The sequence below is a fragment of the Eutrema salsugineum genome, unplaced genomic scaffold (assembly GCF_000478725.1).
Source record: "Eutrema salsugineum unplaced genomic scaffold, Eutsalg1_0 scaffold_4, whole genome shotgun sequence".
Lineage (NCBI taxonomy): Eukaryota > Viridiplantae > Streptophyta > Magnoliopsida > Brassicales > Brassicaceae > Eutrema > Eutrema salsugineum.
In genome coordinates this window covers 3,075,023-3,097,013 of record NW_006256686.1, presented here as the reverse complement: position 1 = coordinate 3,097,013, position 21,991 = coordinate 3,075,023, and the positions used below count along the sequence as shown (strand labels likewise).

Below are 21,991 nucleotides of genomic sequence, written 5' to 3'. Positions count from 1 at the left end.
ACCATTAGAAACGGTGAACAAAGCCATCTGCAATGCAAGAGATTGGATTCAGGCACATGACCTACAGGAAAGGGAGATTTCAACTCTTCAAACATGAGATCCGAAGGAAATCCCAACAGACCATACCATTGTGCAAACCGATGTGGCCTGGAAGGAAGAGAATCAGATCGGCAGATTGGGTTGGGTTTTCCGTTGAGGAAATTCGCCACCATGGAACCAGGGTATGGATATCGAAGAATTTGTGACCTCCCCGATCATCGCTGAAGCTCTAGCCCTGAGATCTGCCATGACTCACGCCACAAATCTCGGGATCACAAAGCTTCATGTCCAATCGGACTCTTCGGATCTGATCAGAGCAATCAATCGAGGGACAAAAATCAAAGAGATCGCGGGGATTACTTTCGATATAGTCTCTCTGTCACTCTGTTTCAATTGCATCTTTTTCGAACACATTCCTCAATCAGACAATCTTTTAACTGATGAGATAGCAGAACGAGCTCTTTACAGCTTCACTGTACTGCTTTAACCGGCTGGATTTCTTTAATTAATCTAAGAAAATGTTAAAAAAAAAAAATTCTCAAACACAAATAAACCATCAAGAAAAAAATATATAAATAAACCGATATTTAACGCACTAAATTATTTATATACTTCAAATATAAAATTAAAGTTGAGACAAAGGTTTCATTCAATAGAAAGTAGCATGATACGTGGAGGAGAAACATTCGAATTATTTTAATAAACTGTATAAAAAAATCCAATCAATAAATTACCTGTCCATATAAAAATTGTATCCACTTTTATGGTTGTGTAATGCTGTTTTTTATTCATCAAAATTGTATCCACCTTTATGGTTGTCTAATGCTGTATTTGCAGATTGTAATCCTTATTCTTAATATATAAAATTTGTTTAGCCCTAAAAAAAAAAAATTACCTGTCCATATAAAAATGTAACACGATATGGGACAAAAAAACTGTTTTTTCCCTTAACAATCAAATGAAACATTCAACAAAAAAATAAAAAAGTATTTTTGTTCCCTTGAGAAAGAACAAATATTTTATAATCTGTAATATAATAAGAGAATTTTATCTCCATCTAGGGTGTCCACATCAACAAACTCATAAATTTTAACATTAAAGCATATTTAAAATAAACATTTAATACATATATATATATATATTTATATTTGTTATTAGTATATTTAGTACAAATTAAATTAAATAAAATAAATATTAGTATAATAAAAAGATAAGTGGCAATTAGATATTAATATTTAAAGAAAACTGTAATACTAACTGGATTAAATATATATATATTATTAAAAATAATATATTATATAAACTGAAAAAAATTAGAAAAATGATGATAATTAAAAAAAAAGACAATGAAAAAAGAATAAAAAAAAACAGGAGGAAGAAAAGTAGAAGTCAAAAACCATTGGAAAATGAAAAAAATAAATAAAAAAATGAAGAACATGAAACTAATGAAGATGAATTTTATAAAATACAAAAACAGAAACGTTAAAGATAAAAAAAAAAAAAAAGATAAAACTAATAAATTATAAAAATATGAAGATGGAAAAGGAGTATAAATTTTTTTTTCAAAAAAAGAAAAATATGATAAATTAGTTATTCAACAATTCAAAATAATAGATGACTAAAAATAAAAATTTGTACGGAGTATGAATTAAAAAATAATAATTTAGAGAGTATAAATTAAGAAAAATAAAAAAATAATTTAAATAATTATAATTAGAGTCACACAATAGTACAGATAAAATATAAAAACACACAAAATAAAAAATTACAGAAGTTAATAATATAATTAAAAAAACTATTTTTATATAGACATACAATAAAAACTCTATAAATTAATACTCGATAAATTAATAAATACATAAATTAATAATTTTTCATAGTTCTGAGTTACGTTGAGCCAGTTCAAATTATGACACAATTCGATAAGATAATAAGATAATAAACTTAACAAAACTCTTATGTAAATCTATGGTCCCATTATTATCATAAATTAATAATTACCATAAATAAAATTTGATATAAACATATAAGTGAGATAATCTACTATGTTTTTGTTTAATTTAAATTGAAGTCTTCTTGGAACTCATTTTTATTTTTTTTAATTTTTTAAAAATATTATAAATTTCAACGATTTTTTTTTAATTTTAAAATTAATAAGAAATAGTTTTTTATTTGAAACCTCTAAATTAATAACTCTAAAAATTAATAAAATATCAAAGTCCTAATATTATTAATTTATAGAGTTTTTAATCTACCAGTAAGAATAACTAACAGAACACAGATATTGTTAATACAATGTAAACTTAAAAATAAAACTATTAAACTAAGAAAAAATTATCAACAAATTATTTCTTAAGAAATAATATATAAAATATATAAAAACATGAACATAAATTACAATCCGCGCGAAGCACAGTCTCAATCCTATTTTACTGAATTGCTCTTTTTGTCATTATCTGCAAATAATGCAAATACCCTTACTTATCTCTTTAATAAATAAAATTCCTCGTTATTTTTAATGCACTACGGTCCACGGATTAGTTATTTGACTTTTCTCCTCTTCGTTACCCTTTCTTTAAATAGAGAGCATGCAGGCGAACATTTTATTCATCACTTCTTTCTCCAACAAAACAAAAGAGTGTTATAAACTTAAAAGCAGTAGAAGAAAATGGCTTCCAAAGCTTTGATTCTTTTGGGTCTCTTTGCATTACTTCTCGTCGTCTCAGAAGTTGCCGCAGAAAGGCAATCATCGGGTAAATAAAATTATTTTATAGAAACAAAATAAATGTTCGTGAAGCTAATCGAACCCAAACAAACGTACCATATTTGATAATATTGTCTCTATTTGTCTATTTCGTCCGTGTTAAGTCCGGAAGGTTGATTTGAACGAAGGTCAACTATATGGACTTATAAGTCAAAAAACACACTTAAGTACGATGTTGATGTCCTAGTAATAAAAGACACTTACGTATATTGGTGAAAATTTTATATAGAACGTATATTTAATTTTGAAACTCATAATTCTTTATTCTAAACAAGAGATTCGATACATATTTTAAAATGTTTATAAGAGAAATTTCGTTTTTGAAATCGGGGAGAGGAAAGAACATTTGCACGTGCTAAACAATATCTTTGAAATAATGTGATTTTTCTATATTTTTTTGGACAGGGGTGAAGTCAGAGAGTGAGGAAACTGTGAAACCTGATGGATATGGTGGTGGCCGCGGCGGACACTACGGAGGAGGAAGAGGAGGACACTACGGAGGAGGAGGACACTACGGAGGAGGAGGAGGAGGAGGACACTACGGAGGAGGAGGGGGACACTACGGAGGAGGAGGGGGAGGATACAAAGGAGGAAGAGGAGGACGCGGTGGACACGGAGGAAGAGGAGGGCACGGAGTAGAAGCAGTTGAGACTCAGCCTGGTAACTAAAAACTTCATATTATATTAACCACCATGCATGGCTACATCTATATAATACAGTTATACGTGTGTATGACTATAAGTGAACCATGGTGAGTTTGTAATGAAGTAACTCAAGAAAAAGAATCTATGGGAATAAAGTTTCATAATGTAATGTCTCAGTGTTCGAGTTGTAATGTCTGCTCTTTGCATAATAATATCGTTTGTTGTTTATGTTGTCTCTGTATTATATTCTCTTTGGTTTTGTGTAGTGCGATTTCATTGTTCGTACTGTTGGGTCCAAGAAATAAGATTATAACAGGCTGCCAAGGAAGTTTATTTTTCCCTTAAGAGTATAGACTACCAGAAATCTAAAGACTCTCAACGTTTTTCATATAGACCCAACAACTAAGGCAATTTGCAGATTCGAACACGGAATGGGGACTAAAAGCGCCACATAAGACTTTACGATCAGTCTGACCAGACTAAGACAAGTTTTGAATAATTGAGGACCAAATATTTTTTTATAAAAGAATCAGCCGGAAGTATAGGCTTTCTTGGATTGGCCAAGGGTCGACTCTGCTTCCTCCCTGTGAATTTGTACCTAGTACTACTTCGATTTCAGCCTTGCGCTTGGGATTTTAGGTAGGAAACATTTTTAAAACTGCTTTCACATTTTGTGACCATCATAATATCATTTCGGAGACCTGTGCCTCTGGAGAAGAACCATCGTACGTCTTGCTTTAGTTAAAAGAGGTACAATTCCTGAACCTGCAGATTAACACTGGTCCACATTGTTGCTTAGTTCATGCAAGAACCAAAACAGACTCATTGGGATGCAACAACAAGGTTTATATGTTTACTCAAGGTCAAAGGCAATCTGTGACATGGTTTTCTTTTAAAAGCTAAGACTCATCTGTCTCTTATTGCATGGGGCAGTTCCGGCCGGGCATGATGCCCAACAACAAGACGTTATTATACAGATTCTATTATTCAGTTTGGTGGTTGTTCTATATCTTTGAAGTCTCAAAAACAGCAGCTTGTGTCTTGATCCTCTGTCGAAGAGCATCGCGCCATCTATGGTGTTGACGGTTAGTTAATTACTTTGGTTAAAGGCACTTCTAGTCTCTCTAGGCGTTATTGTTTTTTTAATTGAATGTAATAGTTATTCAATCAAAAGCCATTTGTACATCAAGTGCAACATTGTTTTTCAATCGATATATTTCTGAAGCAAAAAATCTGATGTGTGGTTAGTTTATTTTCTAACTTATTGACTTTTTTAATGTTTTTAATAGGTCATTCATTTATCCTACATGTATTTTAAAAGTGATGTATCATACTTCATTTTAACTGGATCATTAAAGTCAATTTTATTCTAATTTTTATCTGCGGTCTTATTTAATTAAAAAATCTATGGTTTTCTTATTATTGGTTTAATCGTCCTTCTGTGGGAAGAGAGATTAGACTACGGAGAACAAAAATAAATTCATCCATAAAAATAATGTATAAAATAATGATTAATTCAGATTCAAAACTTAACACAGTATCAAAACTAACAAAGGAATTGTTTAACTACGCTCTGATATAATAGTTTTCTGTCCATGTTTGCATGAAAGATGAAAACCAAAAAAATAAAGGACAATTTTGACAAAATAGAAAGAAATTTCCAGCTAGAGAGAATGAAGAATTAAAATAATCTATAAAATTAATGTATATGAACAATGACTATTTTGAAGATAAAGATTAACATGATATCAAAATTACCAAAAAAATTGTTTAATTACCTACGCTTTGATATCAAAATTTTGTGGCTGTACTTGCATAAAAGATAAGTACTGACAAATAGAGATAATTTCCGTTAAACAGAGAAAAAGTTCTAGAGAATGAAGAACCAAAATTATCTTTAAACTTAATGTATATTTATAATGAAAAATTCAGAGATGAAACTAAACATGGTATCAAAGCTAGCAAAAAGGATTAGTTTATTTTCTAACATGGTATTAAAGCTAGCTTTTTAATAAATTGTTCATTTATACTATGTGTGTTTTGAAAGTGATGTGTCATAGTTCATACTAACTGGATCATTAAAGTCCATTTTATTCTAAATTTTATCTGCAGCTCGTTTCAATGTAAAGTCTGCGGTTTTCTTATTATTAGTTTAATCGTCTTTCCGTGGGAAGAGAGATCGAACTACGGAGAATGAAAATAAATTCGTCCATAAAAAATAATGTATAAAAGAATGACTAATTCAGATTTGAAACTTAACACGGTATCAAAGCTAACAAAAGAATTGTTTACCTACGCTCTGATATAATAATTTTATGTACACGCTTGCATGAAATATAAAAACATAGAAGAACAAAAGACAATTCCGACAAAAGAGGAAGAAATTTCCGACTAGAGAGAATGAAAAATTTTATATATAAAAGAAGGCCAACTCTCTTCATACGAATGCCACATCAGCATTTGAGAGTTAATATAGGGATGATATGTGTCATATTTCTTAATTTAAAGTTACAAAAGTTTTTAAGGAAAATTAATTAATAAATTTTATATGAAGTTTTAAAACACTAAAAGAAAATGAAAAGTTTTTTATTAATTGATTCTTAAATAATATTTCTGTAAATATTAAACAAGAATTTATGTTATAATTAATTAAAAATATTGATGGATTTTTTTTTGTATAATCTTAATTTTTTAATAATATTATATTTTAAATGATCGATTTATAATAATATTCTAACACATAATAAAGTAGGATTGCATTTTTCTTAGGAATTTGAAATTTGAAATAGTTGAAGAAAAAAAAACTTGCACGTAACGTGCGGAGATTCACCTAGTTACAATAATCTATATATTTAATGTCTATAAATAATGACTATAATTTTAAAAAAGTTTAACATGGTATCAACATGATATTAAAGTTTTGTATCCACGCTTGCATAAAAGATAAGTATCAACCAAAGAGAGACAATTTTCGTTAAACAGGGAGAAATTTCAAGAGAATGAAGAACTAAAATCATCTTTAAACTTAATGTATATATAATGAAATTTTCAGAGATGAAACTAAATATGGTATCAAAGCTAGCAAAAAAGATTGATTTGTTACATACAACTGGATAAAATGGTTTCACGTCTACGCTTACGAGAAGATAAAAATCAGTAAGGATAGTCAATTTAGCCAAAAAAGGAGAAATTTGAGGCTAAAAGTTGAATGAATAAAATAATGCATAAAACTAATCTATGCAAATAATGATTACTTTAGAGATGAAGATTAAACTACCAAATATATTGTTTACTTATAATCTTATATATAAAAGATGGCTAACTCTCTATATATGAGTGACACATCAGCATTTTAGAGTTAATATAGAGATGACATTTGTCAATTTTTAATTTAAAGTTACAATTATCAAAAAAAAATTGATTAATAAATTTTAGTATTAAATTCTCAACCATTCAAAGAAAATAGTTTTTTTTTATTAACTGATTCTTAAATAACAGTTATATAAATATTAAACAAGAATTTATGCTAAAACATTGATAGCTTTTTTGTATAAACTCTTGATTTTTTAATAATATTAAATTTTAAATTGATTGATTTATAATTATATAGTAACATAGAAGAAATGATGACTATATTTCTTTAAGAAAAATACAAAAATATATCAATTTGAAATAATTAAAGAAAAAACCCGCATATTACGTGCATGTATTCTCCTAGTCATATATATAAAATTTGGCCAACTCTCTCCAGTTGAGCGACACGTCAGCACTGGAGAGAGCACCACCTATCCTCTTCAAATATTAACAAAATAATTAATTAATCATATTTAAAGCAAACACATTAAAAACATAAATAAATATTAACATATATTTATATTAGAATAAAATTAAAATTTAATTTTAATATATAAAAACTTATAACTATTATATAATATAAGACTTTTTAATTGCATAGTTCTATTTTCTTTTTTCAAATGTTTTAAAATTCATTTACAAACTAAAAATATAATTAAATTTTAATGCAAGTGAAAAAAATTATGAGACTGACTAAATTAAAAAGTTTCAAATAATCTTATATAAAAATTCAACTAATAAAAGTATAAAACACAAAGCATATTTAATAAACTATTAAAAAGATAAAAGTTATTAAAAAAATAATAGTAAAAAAAAGTATCCACATAAAAATGTCATATATAATTTTTTTAATAATAAAAAGATGGTATCAATAAAATATATATAACCAAAAAAATTCAAATAGAAAATTAAGAAAATTAACAAATATTATATTAGTAAGATTTACAAGAATAAAAAGAATATGAAGATCGAAGAAAAAATTAGACTATTTGACACAACTGGTGTAGAAGAGATTACAAATAATTTATTATAAATATTCTAAACAAAAATACAATAATAGTAAACATAAAATTCAATACAAATTATTCAAAATATAAATTAAAACAAGATCTGCGCATACGCGCGGATTCTCTCCTAGTATTATTTAATAAACTTCTCTGCCCATGCAAAAAAGGGCTAAATACCTAGTTTTTTTTTATAAAATGGAAACTAAAAACAAATAGTTTTTTTTTTGTGTGTGGCAAACCAATACATGAGGCTTCTTTCATACTTTTGGTCTCCAAGACGTTGTCTTTCACTTAGCCGGTTTTGGACGTTCTTGTCAATTATCTTTGCCGAAACTAGTATAGATCCCAATTGTTTAATCCGCAAACTGCAATCGATCAACCTACGAGGCCTGCACTTTTTAATTGATATAAAAACTGTTGTACAGGACCAATCCATGGCAGACTTTATTGGGCATTGCCCACGAGTCTTTAACTCATTTGTTATATATAATGACCAGTTTGCCAACACTTTCACTAAGGTTTTTGGATGTAAGGAATTTTACAGGGCATTTTCTTCTACACTCTGGACGAGTTCTGAGTGTGCGTTTGGCGGCGGCGTGGGGAACCAAAGATGTTCCCCTTATCATCGGGCATCCCGAGAATAGCTTGGTCGGTCTGTCGACCCAGCAGATGTTCTCTCCTTCCATCCCCTCCAAGGTGTCGTTCTCTGGTGAGCTACCTCCGTCTTCTCTTGTCATGACATACCTTCAAGGTCGTGTATGGTTTCAGTTCTTCCTATAGAAGAGTGTTGCCCTCCTCTTTCTAGCGCTAAACTATTTAGAGATTTTTGATCCTTTGTGGGGGTAAGTCTCTTGCAAAAACAGAAAGCACGTGAAGGCCCAAAAAACACGATGATGGTGTGTTTTCGGAAGGTTCTCCGACGTTCAAGTCAGAAAACAGTGAAGAAAGATCACAGAGTGACTAATTGGAGAGAGGAAAGAGTTCGGAAAACGAGAGAAGAAAGATGGGCCCAGCGTTCCTTATAAAGAATTAGTTAAAAGAGAAGAAATGAAAGAGTTTGTGGGTGGAAATACTCCACGATTTAGGAACCGCCGTGGAGAAGAACTAAAACATTGTTCTGAGTAATGACCGGAAAGTATAATATGTTAGGGCTCAAAGATCACAAGTATCTAGAGAGATAATATGAGCCTTAAGATAGCAAATAAAAGTGATCTCCTTCCTTGTTGGAAAGGATAATGTATTTATAGGATTTTACCTGACCCGGGTTAGTATACCGGGTCTGTCCTTGCATAGCGAGTCGGGTGGGTTGGTCGGTTCTCGATCCGATTTTATTGGGTTCAAATCTTTTTCCCACGTCATACCTCTGACGGTCTCACCAACTTTCCTTGACGTGTTCTGCCTGCTGCGAGACCGCTCCTTAGCATGTTCCTTTCGTCTCCAGTGTACGGATTGGGTTGGCGGTTCATACGCGGTATAACTCTTGATGAACCTCTTCTTTTCCTCTAGTTTCTGTGAAAGGTCGCTGTCGCCTGACACATGTAAGAAGGGTGCATTAAATGCCAATTTCATGGTTTTGTAAGAGTATGGGCAATCAAATCATACTAAGGCATATTCCTATTATCGAATGGAGGAAAATTTGAATAGTGTTTTCCGCTCATAAAATTATTTCATACCTGACATGGATCCCTCGATACTGGGACCGGGCTGTCGGGGTTGTCTCGATGGATGACTCCGCTCTCCAGATCCTGTGTAGGCCACACTACCTTATATCTCGACCTTTCCGGATTACCATGTTTAGGCCTAGGACATAGAAAATGGGACTTCTCCTCCTCTTGACCACTCAGTTTCGACCTCCTTACTTCTGACAGCGTGGCCTGCACTATTAGATACGAGGAACCCGGGAACAAGTGATCTATCGTACCGGATCTCCCGAATCCTTATGGATTCGAGGCCCAGTGCTATATGCTTACGACCCACTACGGATCCTAATTTGGCCCAGGGGGGCCGTACCTGAAAAAAAAAACATGGACGCCACGTGCAAGCATGCAGTTCGTCCATGTAGGAAGGATCGAATTTATCCCAGCAGTATATAAGTATGAATATATTAACATCACATCACCTTCACATTTAAAAACTACTAATAATTACACCGCATAACAAAACTAGCTCAAAGTTCTTTCAATAGATACATATACACGTAAATATCGGTTGTATGATATTTATATATATATATATATATATAGTTATCTAATTGCTACCAATTTTATTTATTTATATTTTTTGTTAAAAGGTTTTTGCTACCAATTTTTAACTTAACCAAAATTTTTTTAAAAAATATTTAAAATTCTTAAAAACATTACCCCGCACAATGTGCATGTTAATTCCTAGTTACTATTATTTGTGAAGTCCAAAATCTTATGTGTCGTTTTGTCCTGACATGTCATGTATTTATTTTTTGTTCGTTCATTAATTCTATACGTGCTTTAAAGCGATGTGACAAATTTTGTTATAATTAGGCTATTGAAACTTGTTTATACTAAAGTCTATCGGCCTGTTTATAATAAATATTATTGGTTTAATCGTTTTTTTCGTGGGAAGAGAGTTTGGGCTACAGATAACGAAAATAAACTCATCCATAATAATAATGTATAAATATAATGATTAATTCAGATTTGAAATTTAATATGGTATCAAATCTAACAAAGAGATTTTAATGTCAACGTTTGCATGAAAAATAAAAACTGACAAGAATAGAAGATAATTCCAACAAAAAAAAAGACTTGGTTCCCAAAGCAATCTTTTTGCCGCATCAAATCTAAAATAAGAGACCAAAAAAATTGATAGACTTGATGCTATACATTGTTTCACGAGTATGTGAACATTGATGCTATTTTTTAAACTATGGTTGTTTATACTAACATTTTCAATCATAATCTTAAAAAGATTAGGAATTGTTACAAAAAAATTTATAAGCACAAGCAACAAACTCAAACTCAAGCGTACGTTAATAAAATTAATAGAAAAAAGCAAATGTAATGTTTACCGAAAAAGAGAACATTAAAAGACAAACTATGTTAGAGAGGATATATATATATATATTTAGTGTATCGAAGAAGTATATTAGGTTTTTTGAGTTCATTGGTTTTAATAAAAACAACTATAAACAGACTTTAATTGGTTTTTAGAAAGACAATCTTAAACAGGTTTTAATGTTTATTGGTTAAAAAAACAATTTAAACGAACTTTAATGAGTTTATTTTGAGAATTCGGCCAAAAAAACCTTAAACTTTCCACATTTTGCCAAAAAAAAGCATGAACTGTCAGGCTAGCCAAATAAACATTTAATTTTTGTTGACTTCCATAAATAATAACAAACTTTTCGTTGACTTGCCAAATCAGCACTCCGTTTATAAAGTTAACAGAAAAGTTAAACGCTGTTAACTCTGCTGTTACTGTTAGGTTAACTCAAAACGATGTCGTTTTAAAATTCTACGATTTTTTAAAAAATTGTTACCACCTTGGTTCAAACACATGTCCTTCAAATGCATAAGGGAGACTTCTGCCATTGGGCCAGTGACACTTTCAAATATATGGGTCATACATTTATTTTTATTACTTACTTTGTCCGATTTTTTTTGTCGTTTTTAAAAAGACAATCTTAAACGAGCTTTAATAATCTAATTAAAACGATTATACCACATCACTTTTAAAAGACACGTAAAGATTAATGATCAACCAATTAAAATTATCAAAAAATGGTTACATAGGACAGAAAAAAATCAGAAGACATATCAAAACAAAAATACACACAAATTGATGTGAATGCAATATATCAGATTTATGACTGGCCTGTACGCATGTGCGGACATTAAATGTCACAATTAAAATTGGTAAAAATATGGTTTGGTAATAAGCAGGCATGAATTTTAAAGTAAATATGTAATATTTAGTGTTGGATAGTTTTCTCGCTGCCAGCCACATACGCTATGTTTGCATACGGTTATATTTTCGTGACGTTTAATAACAATCACTAAAACCGTTGAACTTGTTTCTTATCTCTTTGTGACGCTTAGAACCGCTATAAATTAAAAGTTTATTTATTCATTTAGATAATAAGTTTCTTCAAGCGACGGATGTAATCGCTGGCTGGCAGTTGTAAATAATTAAAAGAAATTAATTTTATTTTCTTTATTTTTCTTAAAATAACTATTCTTATTTTCTTATATATATATATATATTAAACAAACTTTTCGTATGACCGGTTGAACCGATCCGACTAACTATCCAATAACGATGCTATGTTAATGTACGATTTAATTATAAACTCATGTAAATATCATACAAATAATTATAAACTCATGTAAATATATTCTCTAATAAATCTGTGACATCCCAAGAATAGGGTTTGGTCTAATTTTTTTTTTTTTTTTCAGCCTGATTACTCAAAACCCATCAGAAAAACTCTCAAACCCATTTTCATTATTTTCCTCTCTAAAACTCTAAATTTAGAAGTATCTCTTCTCCACTCTATAAATAGAGCAGCCATGTCTTAGAAGAGATCAGAGAGCTATCTTGTGGCCAAGAACCTTAAAGGCGAAGCCATTGTAACCATCTAGGTGGCAGATCCGACCTGTTATGGTGTAAGAGAGAAACAGACAGGCAAATCGGATTGGATCAGCCTGAAAATTTGTAAGCATATTCGCAACTCTCAGATCTAGCTATAGCCGCAAGCGGATCTTCATTTGGAGTTGTCTTTTGATAAACAGATTACCTTCTGTTATTCTTAAACACAAATCTCCATATGAGTTGGTTATGCTTAAGAAGCCCGATTACTTATTCTTAAGATCTTTTGGCTGCTTATGTTATGTTTCTACGTTACAGAAGGATAAACATAATTTTAGTCCTCGTGTGGATCGATGTGTACTCTTAGGGTATTCTAATGTCTTGAACCTTGATTCAAAAATTATCTCTGTTTCTCGAAATGTTGTTTTTCATGAGACAATATTTCCTTTTACTGAGCATCTTCTTTCTAGTTCATCTTCTGATATTTTTTTAGAGTTTATATTACCATTGCCAATTCTTGTTGCATTAGATTAGGTGATTTCACTGCCTAATAATTTGCATCCTTCATCTACTGTGACCATCCATTCTCCTCCGCTTTATACATCACATGCATCATCATCTCACTCTAGTGCTCCAAGGAAAATCCATCACCCTGTTGTCACAGAGAATGCTCTGGTTTCACTTCCCAATGCCAGGCTAAAACACTCGACAAAAGTACCACGTTATTTGTCCAATTATCATTGTTCTTTAACAAAAATTTCTACTCCTCCCATTTCTATAAAGGTTTATACTACTCCATATCCTCTTTCTTCTGTTCTCTCTTACTCTACTCTTAACACCCCATATCAGTCTATTGTTCTCTCTTTTTCAATGGAGACTGAGCCTAACACCTTTAAGCAGGTGATTTCATCCAAAGAATGGACTGATGCTTTCAATTTGGAATTCGGAGCAATGGAGTCAACCAATACGTGGAGTGTTGTGTCATTGCCTCCGAGGGAAAATGTTGTTGGTTGTAAATGGGTGTTTACCATTAAGTATAATGCAGATGGAAATGTGGAGCGTTATAAAGCTTGCCTGGTAGCAAAGGGATACACAAAACAAAAAGGTGTTGATTACTTTGACACCTTTTCCCAGTTTCCAAGCTTGCCAGTGTGAAGCTTATCCTTGGTTTAGCCGCATGAATGGGTTGGAGCTTAACCCAAATGGATGTAACCAATGCTTTCTTGCACAGTAAGCTCGATGAGGAGATATACATGAGCTTGCCACGATGTTACACTCCAGCTGATGTTCATCTGCCTGCTAATCAGGTTTGCAAACTTGATAAATCCATCTATGACTTGAAGCAGACATCTCGTTAATGGTACAAGTGTTTGTCGAAGGTCTTACTTGATGCCGGATTTGTACAGTCTTATGCATATAACACCCTCTTTGTGAAGCTAACAGGTACATTATTTATTTATCTCCTGATCTATGTCGATGACATCCTTATAGCGAGCAATGATGATGAAGCTGTCAAGTCTATTTAGAAGATTCTCTCAATATGGTAGACAAGATTTTTCAAGGCTCTTAGGGTATCAATCCCTTTGTCTGTTGTAGTACAAAGGTTATCAATCCAAGGTGTGGTGTTTAGTTCACTAATCTATATGAACTATTCTTAATTCAAACAAACAAAATGTTTTAGTTTCAAACAAGTGACAGAATTGCAATTAAACAAGATTAAAGAATTAAACAAGCAATAAATAAAGACAGAAAATGATTAAGATGATATGAATATGATGAAACTTAGAGCTCTAGACATGATAGTTTCTAGGGTGCATCATAGTTTAATCAAGGAGCTAATGACAATGATGATGAATGATCTAAGCAGCTTAGGATTCAAATCAAGTTTCAATATTTCTCAAGCATCAAAACACAATACCAAACATTGCTCATACCTAATCATCATTAGAGTCACAATGAAAGGAATGCATTAAACACGAATCCTAATATACCATCTATGCTCAAAACAACATTTTCATGTGAATCAAACAATAGACTCTTGACTTAGCTGGTTCAGGCATTTCATCAAACACGTTTTGGGTAGATGAAATGCCCAAAATCTGGGTTAGAGAGATCATCTATAACCAAGCATTAAAATCAGCTAAACAAGACAGAGATGTATAAATTTAATCCTAAGCAGCCTTAATCAAACCTCTAAACACCCTAACTTACATATCTAGAACCCTAATGACGCGACTACTCACTAATCATGATTAACTCTCTGATTCCTTTGCAAGAAAAGTAATTAAACATGATTAGTTGATAGAGAAAACAAGATGATGAATAGTAATGATGATAAGATAGATAGATTAAGCTCTCAAACATTTTTGATTCAAAGAAAAGAAAGGAGATATCTCTCTTTAGTTGTCTCTTACACAAAAGTGGCTAAAAACCTAAAGGAAAATGAGATGTTCTTTGGAAAAAAACCCTAAAAGCTATTTATACTAAGTGTTTTGGAGCGGGTCAGCTCAAGACAAACTGTGTACTGACCTGGTTCAGTTGGGTCATGTGGCCATGGTGCGAGATGGTCCTGGCTTCAGTTCACCTACACTGCCATCTCGCAGCCCCAAGTGAATGTTGTTACGTCTCAGCTCCCTTGCTTCTTCAGCCGCACTTTCATGTCGTATCATTCAAGCAATTGTACTTGCAGCTTAAATCCTTCTTTTCCCACTCACAGCTTCACGTTCGCAGCCCCAAGAGAGTAGGAGTGCGACATGTTACTTCTCTTCATCCATCTCGCACTGTCATGTCGCGGCCCCAAGCGAGTGTGTGTGCGACATGGTTCATCTCATCATCAATCTCGCACTGCCATGTCATAGGCTGTTCTGGACTTAGAAATATTTGAGCTTTGGAAATCCTTACCCTGCTCCGAGTCACCTCACCCGCATCATTTCAAGTCTCAGCTTGCTCCCAGAATTTAAACATTCATCGCTGCAAGTTGACCGAGTCGCAAAGCCATGTCGCAGCATTTCTCATTTCCTCGGATCTATGTTTACTTGAGCTAGCATAACTTGTGGGATATGAGTCTAAATGACTCGAGAGAAACTCCAGAGGAAAGGCAGCTCAATTCCATACAACTTTGATGAAGAACTTAAGTGCATCCCGGGTGAGAGAGGCCTTCCGGTAAACGGATCATTGCATTGGCTCGGGAGGTTCTAGTTTCTTACTGCAGGGCATGTCTGTCTCCCGAATGCGATATCTCCCAACTCAACACTCCAAATGGAATGATTCTAAGCGTTATGGAAATATGACTCGAATCTCTCAAATCTTGATAGAGCCCCGGAAACTAGATTGGAAGGGAAGAGTTTCATCCTGAGTGATCTTTGAGTCGCATCGGATATGACCAGAATGGATGCGAGGCAGATTCATCTTCTGTTGGCCGTATCTTTCAGCTCACTGCTCCAAATCCATTGATTCCAACTGTTCTGGAATTGTGACTCAATTCTCTTGAACGTTTGTGAAAACACTAGAAACTGAATCGGACGAGAAAGCTTTCTGGTAAAGGCATCTTTGAAGCATATCGGGTCGGGAAACTTTTGGCCGATAATTCACGTTTTGGCCGATAAGTTACGTACTGCGGTACGTATTTTAGCCGATAAACATTTTTTCCCACGACAAAGGATTTTTGCCGATACAGACTTGGTCTGGTACATGTTTTGGCCGATAACTGCTTCCCGGGAATGATTTTTGGCCGATAAAAATCTTCCCGCAGTAAGCAATTTTGCCGATAACCTCCAAAACCTCATTTTTACCATATCTTGCCCTTCTTTCACCATTTCTTCACCTGGTTCCATATTTTCATCTCCAGATGACCTCCAAAGCACCTGATTGACACTCCAAACATGCAAGACTCACTTGGACCTAATGCAAAGTCCTAAACCTCTAAAACAAAGAAAACATGAAGAATCTATCTAAAATGTATGCATGAGGCTCTATTCTTGGACCAAAAATGCATCCTAAACACGAAATGATATGAATATATCACAATCCCATTCAAGACCAAAGATCTTGGCCAAGCTCATTTCTTCTTGAGTCTTGAGATTGCAAGGAATGCTTCGGGGTTATCTGTTTCACAGAGGAAATACTGCTTGGATCTTATTGAAGATTATGGTCTCCTTGGTTATAAACCAAAATCAGTTTTGATGGATCCAGTCCGCGGGTACGTCTCTTTCTGATACAACTTCATATCGCGAATTGATTGGTCGATTGCAATATCTCTGCATTACTCGTCCTGATATCACTTTTGCGCTGCATCAGTGGAGTCAGTATCTGTCTTTCCCCACTAATGTTCATTTTCAAGCTGCTTTCCAGATCCTTAAATATTTGAAGAAAATCTGGGCTAAGGTTTTTTCTATTATGCTACTACAGAGTTATGCTTGAATGGATTTTCAGATGCAGTCGTTCTGTAACGAGTCTGTGTGTATTTCTTGGAACATCTCTTATCACCTAGAAGTCCAAGAAACAGGAAATGGTTAATAGAAGCAGCACGGAGGCCAAATATCGGAGCATGGCTGTTACTACGGGAGAGTTACTTTGGCTGCACCAATTACTGACTGATCTTCATATCCCGGTAACTTCTGAAGCCAACCTGTTTTGTGATAAAAAAAATCAGCTATGAATCTTGCCAATAACCCTGTATTTCACGAGAGAACTAAGCATGTGGAAATTGATTCCCACATAACCCGAGATCAGGTGAAGAATGGCTTCCTAAATGTTCTTCATGTCTCTACTTCGAATCAGCTTGCTGATATGTTGACGAAGCCTTTGCATCTAGGTCCATTTCATTTTTTGCTTAGTCGTGTATTATTATCAAACCTCTTTCTACCTAAGGTTGATTCGGTTTGAGAGGGATGTATTAACATATATGTATTTATTCTTAACCTAGTTGGTATATAAAAGGGAATTAATGTAATACGGTTCACTAACACTTTCATTAATACAATTTACACTTTCCCTCTCTTGAGTGTTAATATATTTAGTGTGCGTAAGCAAATAGAAACCATCAACAAGTCGGATATCTGGGATTAAGTTTTAATCTATTATTTTGAAACGGTATTGTAGCCATCTCCCATTTTTAAAACTAGCTGTCATATTCTAAAAAAGTTCCAGTTTTCATTTTCTGCTACGTTTTACTCTTTAAAATTAAAATAGTTTTGTATGAGAAATAAACGATAACTATGTAAATCTTTTTCACTCGCATGGAATTGATCATATTTTTATAATAATTATGAAGTTCATATCAATTAGACTTTAATTAAATTACATCTCTACATTATTATTTGAATAGACATTTTATAAAGAAACTTTTATTTGTAAGATATTACAGAATATTTTACATAAATAAATATTTATTTATAAAATATTACATAAATAAACCTTTACTTAAAAGATATTAAATAAATAAATTTTACAAATATAAAATTTTTAATTAAATATTTCTTCACAAGAGATAGTTAAATATATAGCTCACATATTTGTTTTGAATATATATGGATATAAATAAAAAATGTATTTTGCTTTTTACTTATTAAAATGTTAAAATATATTCTATTATTTTAAATAATAATCAATCCATATATATGAAAAACTATTTAAATTTTGCAATATTTTTCATTTGTATTTTCATAATTAATTAGCATCATTTTTGAAAATCAATTCAATTATTATTATAAAAAATAAAATATAATTTAAAGTTTAAAATCTATTTTTTGCGGATTGGTCGAAATAATATTTTAAAAATTATAAAATAAATTAAATAGACGAATTTGTCTAATCCTATATATAATTATTATTAACATATATTATAATTTATTAACTAAAAATAATAGTTTAATCTCTAATAAAATATTCAAAATTAAATTCTTATTTTATGAATAATTAAACTGCATAACAAAATTAGCTCAAAGTCATACTCTATAATATATATATATATACAAATAAATATCGGTTGTGTGATATTTATATATATATATTATTTAATTTTTATTAATTTTGTTTATTTATATTTTTTGTTAAAATATTTTTGCCACCAATTTTAATTTAACTAAAAAAAATTAAATTAAATTTAAAAATAATTAAAAAAACATTATCCCTTACAATGTGCGGATTAACTTCTATTTTATTATAATTAGGACGGCAGCTACATTCTGTACACTTAATAATGCTCATCTTCTCAACACGTATATCTCAAGCTCCTTTACACTTAGGTCACTGGAATGATTTTTATTTTTTTTTATCGATGTAGGCCTGAATAAATTATAGCCAAGCAAAATTTCACCCTTTAAAGGTAAGTTCTTAGTAATTACTTCGTATTAATTCTTTATCCGTCTGCTTAAAAACCTGTCGGCTGAGATTTTCAAAGAAGATCCTTAAAGAGTTAAAGTACAAATAGTGGACTAATTTTGTGTCCAAATTATAGTAATAATAATGTAACAATAATACCAGTTATGGCCAATAATGTAATTCTTACATATCAATAGTTCAATACTTGTCCGATGGTTCCTATGTTTAAAGACGTTGATAAGAAATATCTAAAAGACTATTGAGGTTAAAGTTTTTCACAAATCACAATCCAACAACCCACCATATGGGAATCGACGCAACGGATACAGATATACTTTGATCATACTTATCGATCGTCTTACCATCTTATTTGTAGGATAGATGAAGTAAATTCGAAAATATGAAAATTTCGTTATCTTCTTACCACGTTTGGATTTGTATCTTTATTTATCTGTTTGATATATAAGTATTAAAGTTCGTTTGGTTTTAATGTTTCGTTTTGTTTTTCATATGATTTTGATGTTTTATATATAATATATGTTTCCGAAAGCAAACGTTTCCTATCATTTTTAAAATTGTTATCCTTTTCGAAACACTTTGTTTCACGTATTTTTTGTTTCATGCAATCTAATATAAATCACGTAACATATATTAACTCTATTCAAGATGTTTACAAAGAAAGATTGCATGATACAGATAAAGATATCTAAACTATATTTTTTGGGGGGTATAAATTAGATCTAAACTCTTCTAGAATAATACAACTCCCTTTTGTTCGCTTGCGCAAAGAAATATAGTTTTATTTATTTGCTACTAAAAAGTGTGTCTTTATCTGCAAACAATGCAATTTCTCTAAATTTTGTGATACACTAAATCTCCCTTTTGCTTTTAATTAAAAAAATACTTCTTTTCACTGCACTACGAATTATTTATTTGACTTTTCCTCATTCTGCCCTCCTCGTTTTCCTTAAATAGAGAGCATGCAGGCTAACATTTTATTCATCACTTCTTTCTCCATATATACAAATTAAAAGTGTTATAAGCAGTTTGAAGAAAATGGCTTCCAAGACTTTGCTTCTGTTGGGTGTGTTTGCATTTCTTCTCGTCGTCTCAGCAAGGCAGTCGGGTACGTAAAATTATTTTATAGAAAACAAAAAAATTATCGTGAAGCTAATCTAACCGGACTAACGTACCATTTGATAATTTTGTCCAACTATCTCGTCCGTTTTAAATGCGAAAAGTTGGGGTGAACGATGGTCAATTATTTGGACTCACTAAGTCATAAACACACTTAAGTATCATGTTGATGTCCTAGTAAGAAAAGACACTTACGCTTACTTATGACGTTTAGTCCTTCTTAGAGCATCTACATCAGAGGATCAAGAGGGGTTCATGGCACGGTTTTTGAGACAAAAGATCTTAATATTAAAGAGACAGTATCATCCCGACGAACCTGAAGAGACGGTATCATCCCAAATAAAACATGGTCGAAAATTATAATTTTCGAATTAAAAAAAAAAAAAACTAAAACAAAAAAAAAATGTTATTATATTCTGTTAAACCCCTCTTTTAAGGGTTCACTGATGTACATGCTCTTATACCTATTAGACCCTCCCAAACTATTTAGATGCTTGACGCCAATTTATATAAAACGTATATTTAATGTTGAACTCATTTTTTTTATAACTAGAGATCGGAATTATATACATATTTTAGAAAGTTTTTAAGAGAAATTTAATTATGAAATTGGGGAGAGGAATGCACATTTGTACGTACTAACAATATTTATAAAATAATGTGGTTTCGCTTTTGGGATAGGCACGGTGAACTCAGAGAGTGAGGAAACTGTGAAACCTGATGGATATGGTGGTGGCCACGGAGGAGGACACTACGGAGGAGGAGGCCACGGGGGACATGGAGGCCGCGGGGGACATGGACTAGAAGCTGTTCAGAGTAATTCTGTCACTACAACTACATCATTATCCCGAATTTCTATACATTTTTTAAAAGTGTTCAATTATGAAATAGGCAAAGGAATGCACATTTGCACGTGCTTAAAAATATTTTTGAAATAATTTTGTTTTTTTTTTGTGTGTGTTTGGAACAGGCACGGTGAAGTCAGAGAGTGAGGAAAATGAGAAACCTGATGGATATGGTGGTGGCCATGGAGGTTACAACGGAGGAGGAGGACACGGAGGAGGACACGGTGGAGGACACTACGGAGGAGGAGGAGGAGGACACTACGGAGGAGGAGGAGGAGGACACTACGGAGGAGGAGGAGGACACTACGGAGGAGGAGGACACTATGGAGGAGGAGGCCATGGTGGACGCGGGGGACACGGAGCAGAAGCTGTTCAGACTCAGCCCGGTCATTAAAATCTATGAAATATACTTTTAAGTCTCATATATGCACATACGTGTGTATGACTCTAAGTAAACATTGGTGCATTTGTAATGAAGTGACTCAAGTTTAAGAAAAGAAACTATGAGAATAAACTTAATAATGTATGTCTCTGTGTTCGAGTTGTAATCTTCACTCTTTGCATAATAAAATCGTCTGTACTTTATGTTATTGTCTTTGGTTTTTTTATATTACTGCAATTTAATTATTCGTACTCTAGGGTCTTACAAAAAAGAAAAAATATTTAAACTAAATATTCACAAATTGCAAAGTTCACGATGAGAAATTTTGTTTTCTTAATAGTACAACGAGAACCTAAAGAAACTCTACTGAGGTTATTCATACACAATACTTGCAAAGTTCACTAAATATATCAAAGTACCATAAAGAAAGAATTCTCAACAAACTTATAATTATCTAACCATTTTCATTTGACGAATTGAAATGGTGCCATTTTTTAGACCCATTAGAAAATATTGTGAATGAAAATATGAAAATATTCCTTCAAAAAGTGGAATTTGAAGGAGATAATCTAACCATTATCCGACTCATCAATGGGCAAGGAAATAATTTGCGTCTCCACCATTACATAGAGGCTATCAAAAGCTGGAAAAAATGTTCGCTGAAGTGAGCTTCACCTTTCGACACCGAGAAGCAAATCAATGGGCAGATATGTTGGCTAAACAAGCATTATTATGTAATACTCAATGGTCATTGTACCACACTTGTCCTCGATTCCTCCAACATACCACTACAAGAAAACATGTTGAATTCCTATAAATTTTTCTACGTAAATTTTGGTAGAAATTTTTTTTTATCATTTTCCTACGAATTTATGACAAAAAATAAAAGTGGTAGGAAATTGGAAGAAAAGTTTCTACGATAAAAATCGTCAGAA

General features: G+C 32.1%; 2 protein-coding genes across 2 annotated transcripts; both read left to right on the top strand.

Annotated features, from left to right (window-relative positions):
• The first annotated feature begins 2,644 nt into the window (after nt 1-2,644).
• Nucleotides 2,645-3,732, top strand: LOC18013925 (glycine-rich protein 3). The gene is made up of 2 exons (XM_024153747.1): nt 2,645-2,792; nt 3,209-3,732. The coding sequence occupies exons 1-2, from the start codon at nt 2,708-2,710 to the stop codon at nt 3,469-3,471; spliced, it is 348 nt and encodes a 115-aa protein (XP_024009515.1). The 5' UTR covers nt 2,645-2,707; the 3' UTR covers nt 3,472-3,732.
• A 15,963-nt stretch (nt 3,733-19,695) lies between these two features.
• On the top strand, nt 19,696-21,264 carry LOC112084618 (cold and drought-regulated protein CORA-like). Its single transcript, XM_024153865.1, has 3 exons — nt 19,696-19,818; nt 20,511-20,645; nt 20,800-21,264. The coding sequence occupies exons 1-3, from the start codon at nt 19,749-19,751 to the stop codon at nt 21,066-21,068; spliced, it is 474 nt and encodes a 157-aa protein (XP_024009633.1). The 5' UTR covers nt 19,696-19,748; the 3' UTR covers nt 21,069-21,264.
• The last annotated feature ends 727 nt before the right edge of the window (nt 21,265-21,991 follow it).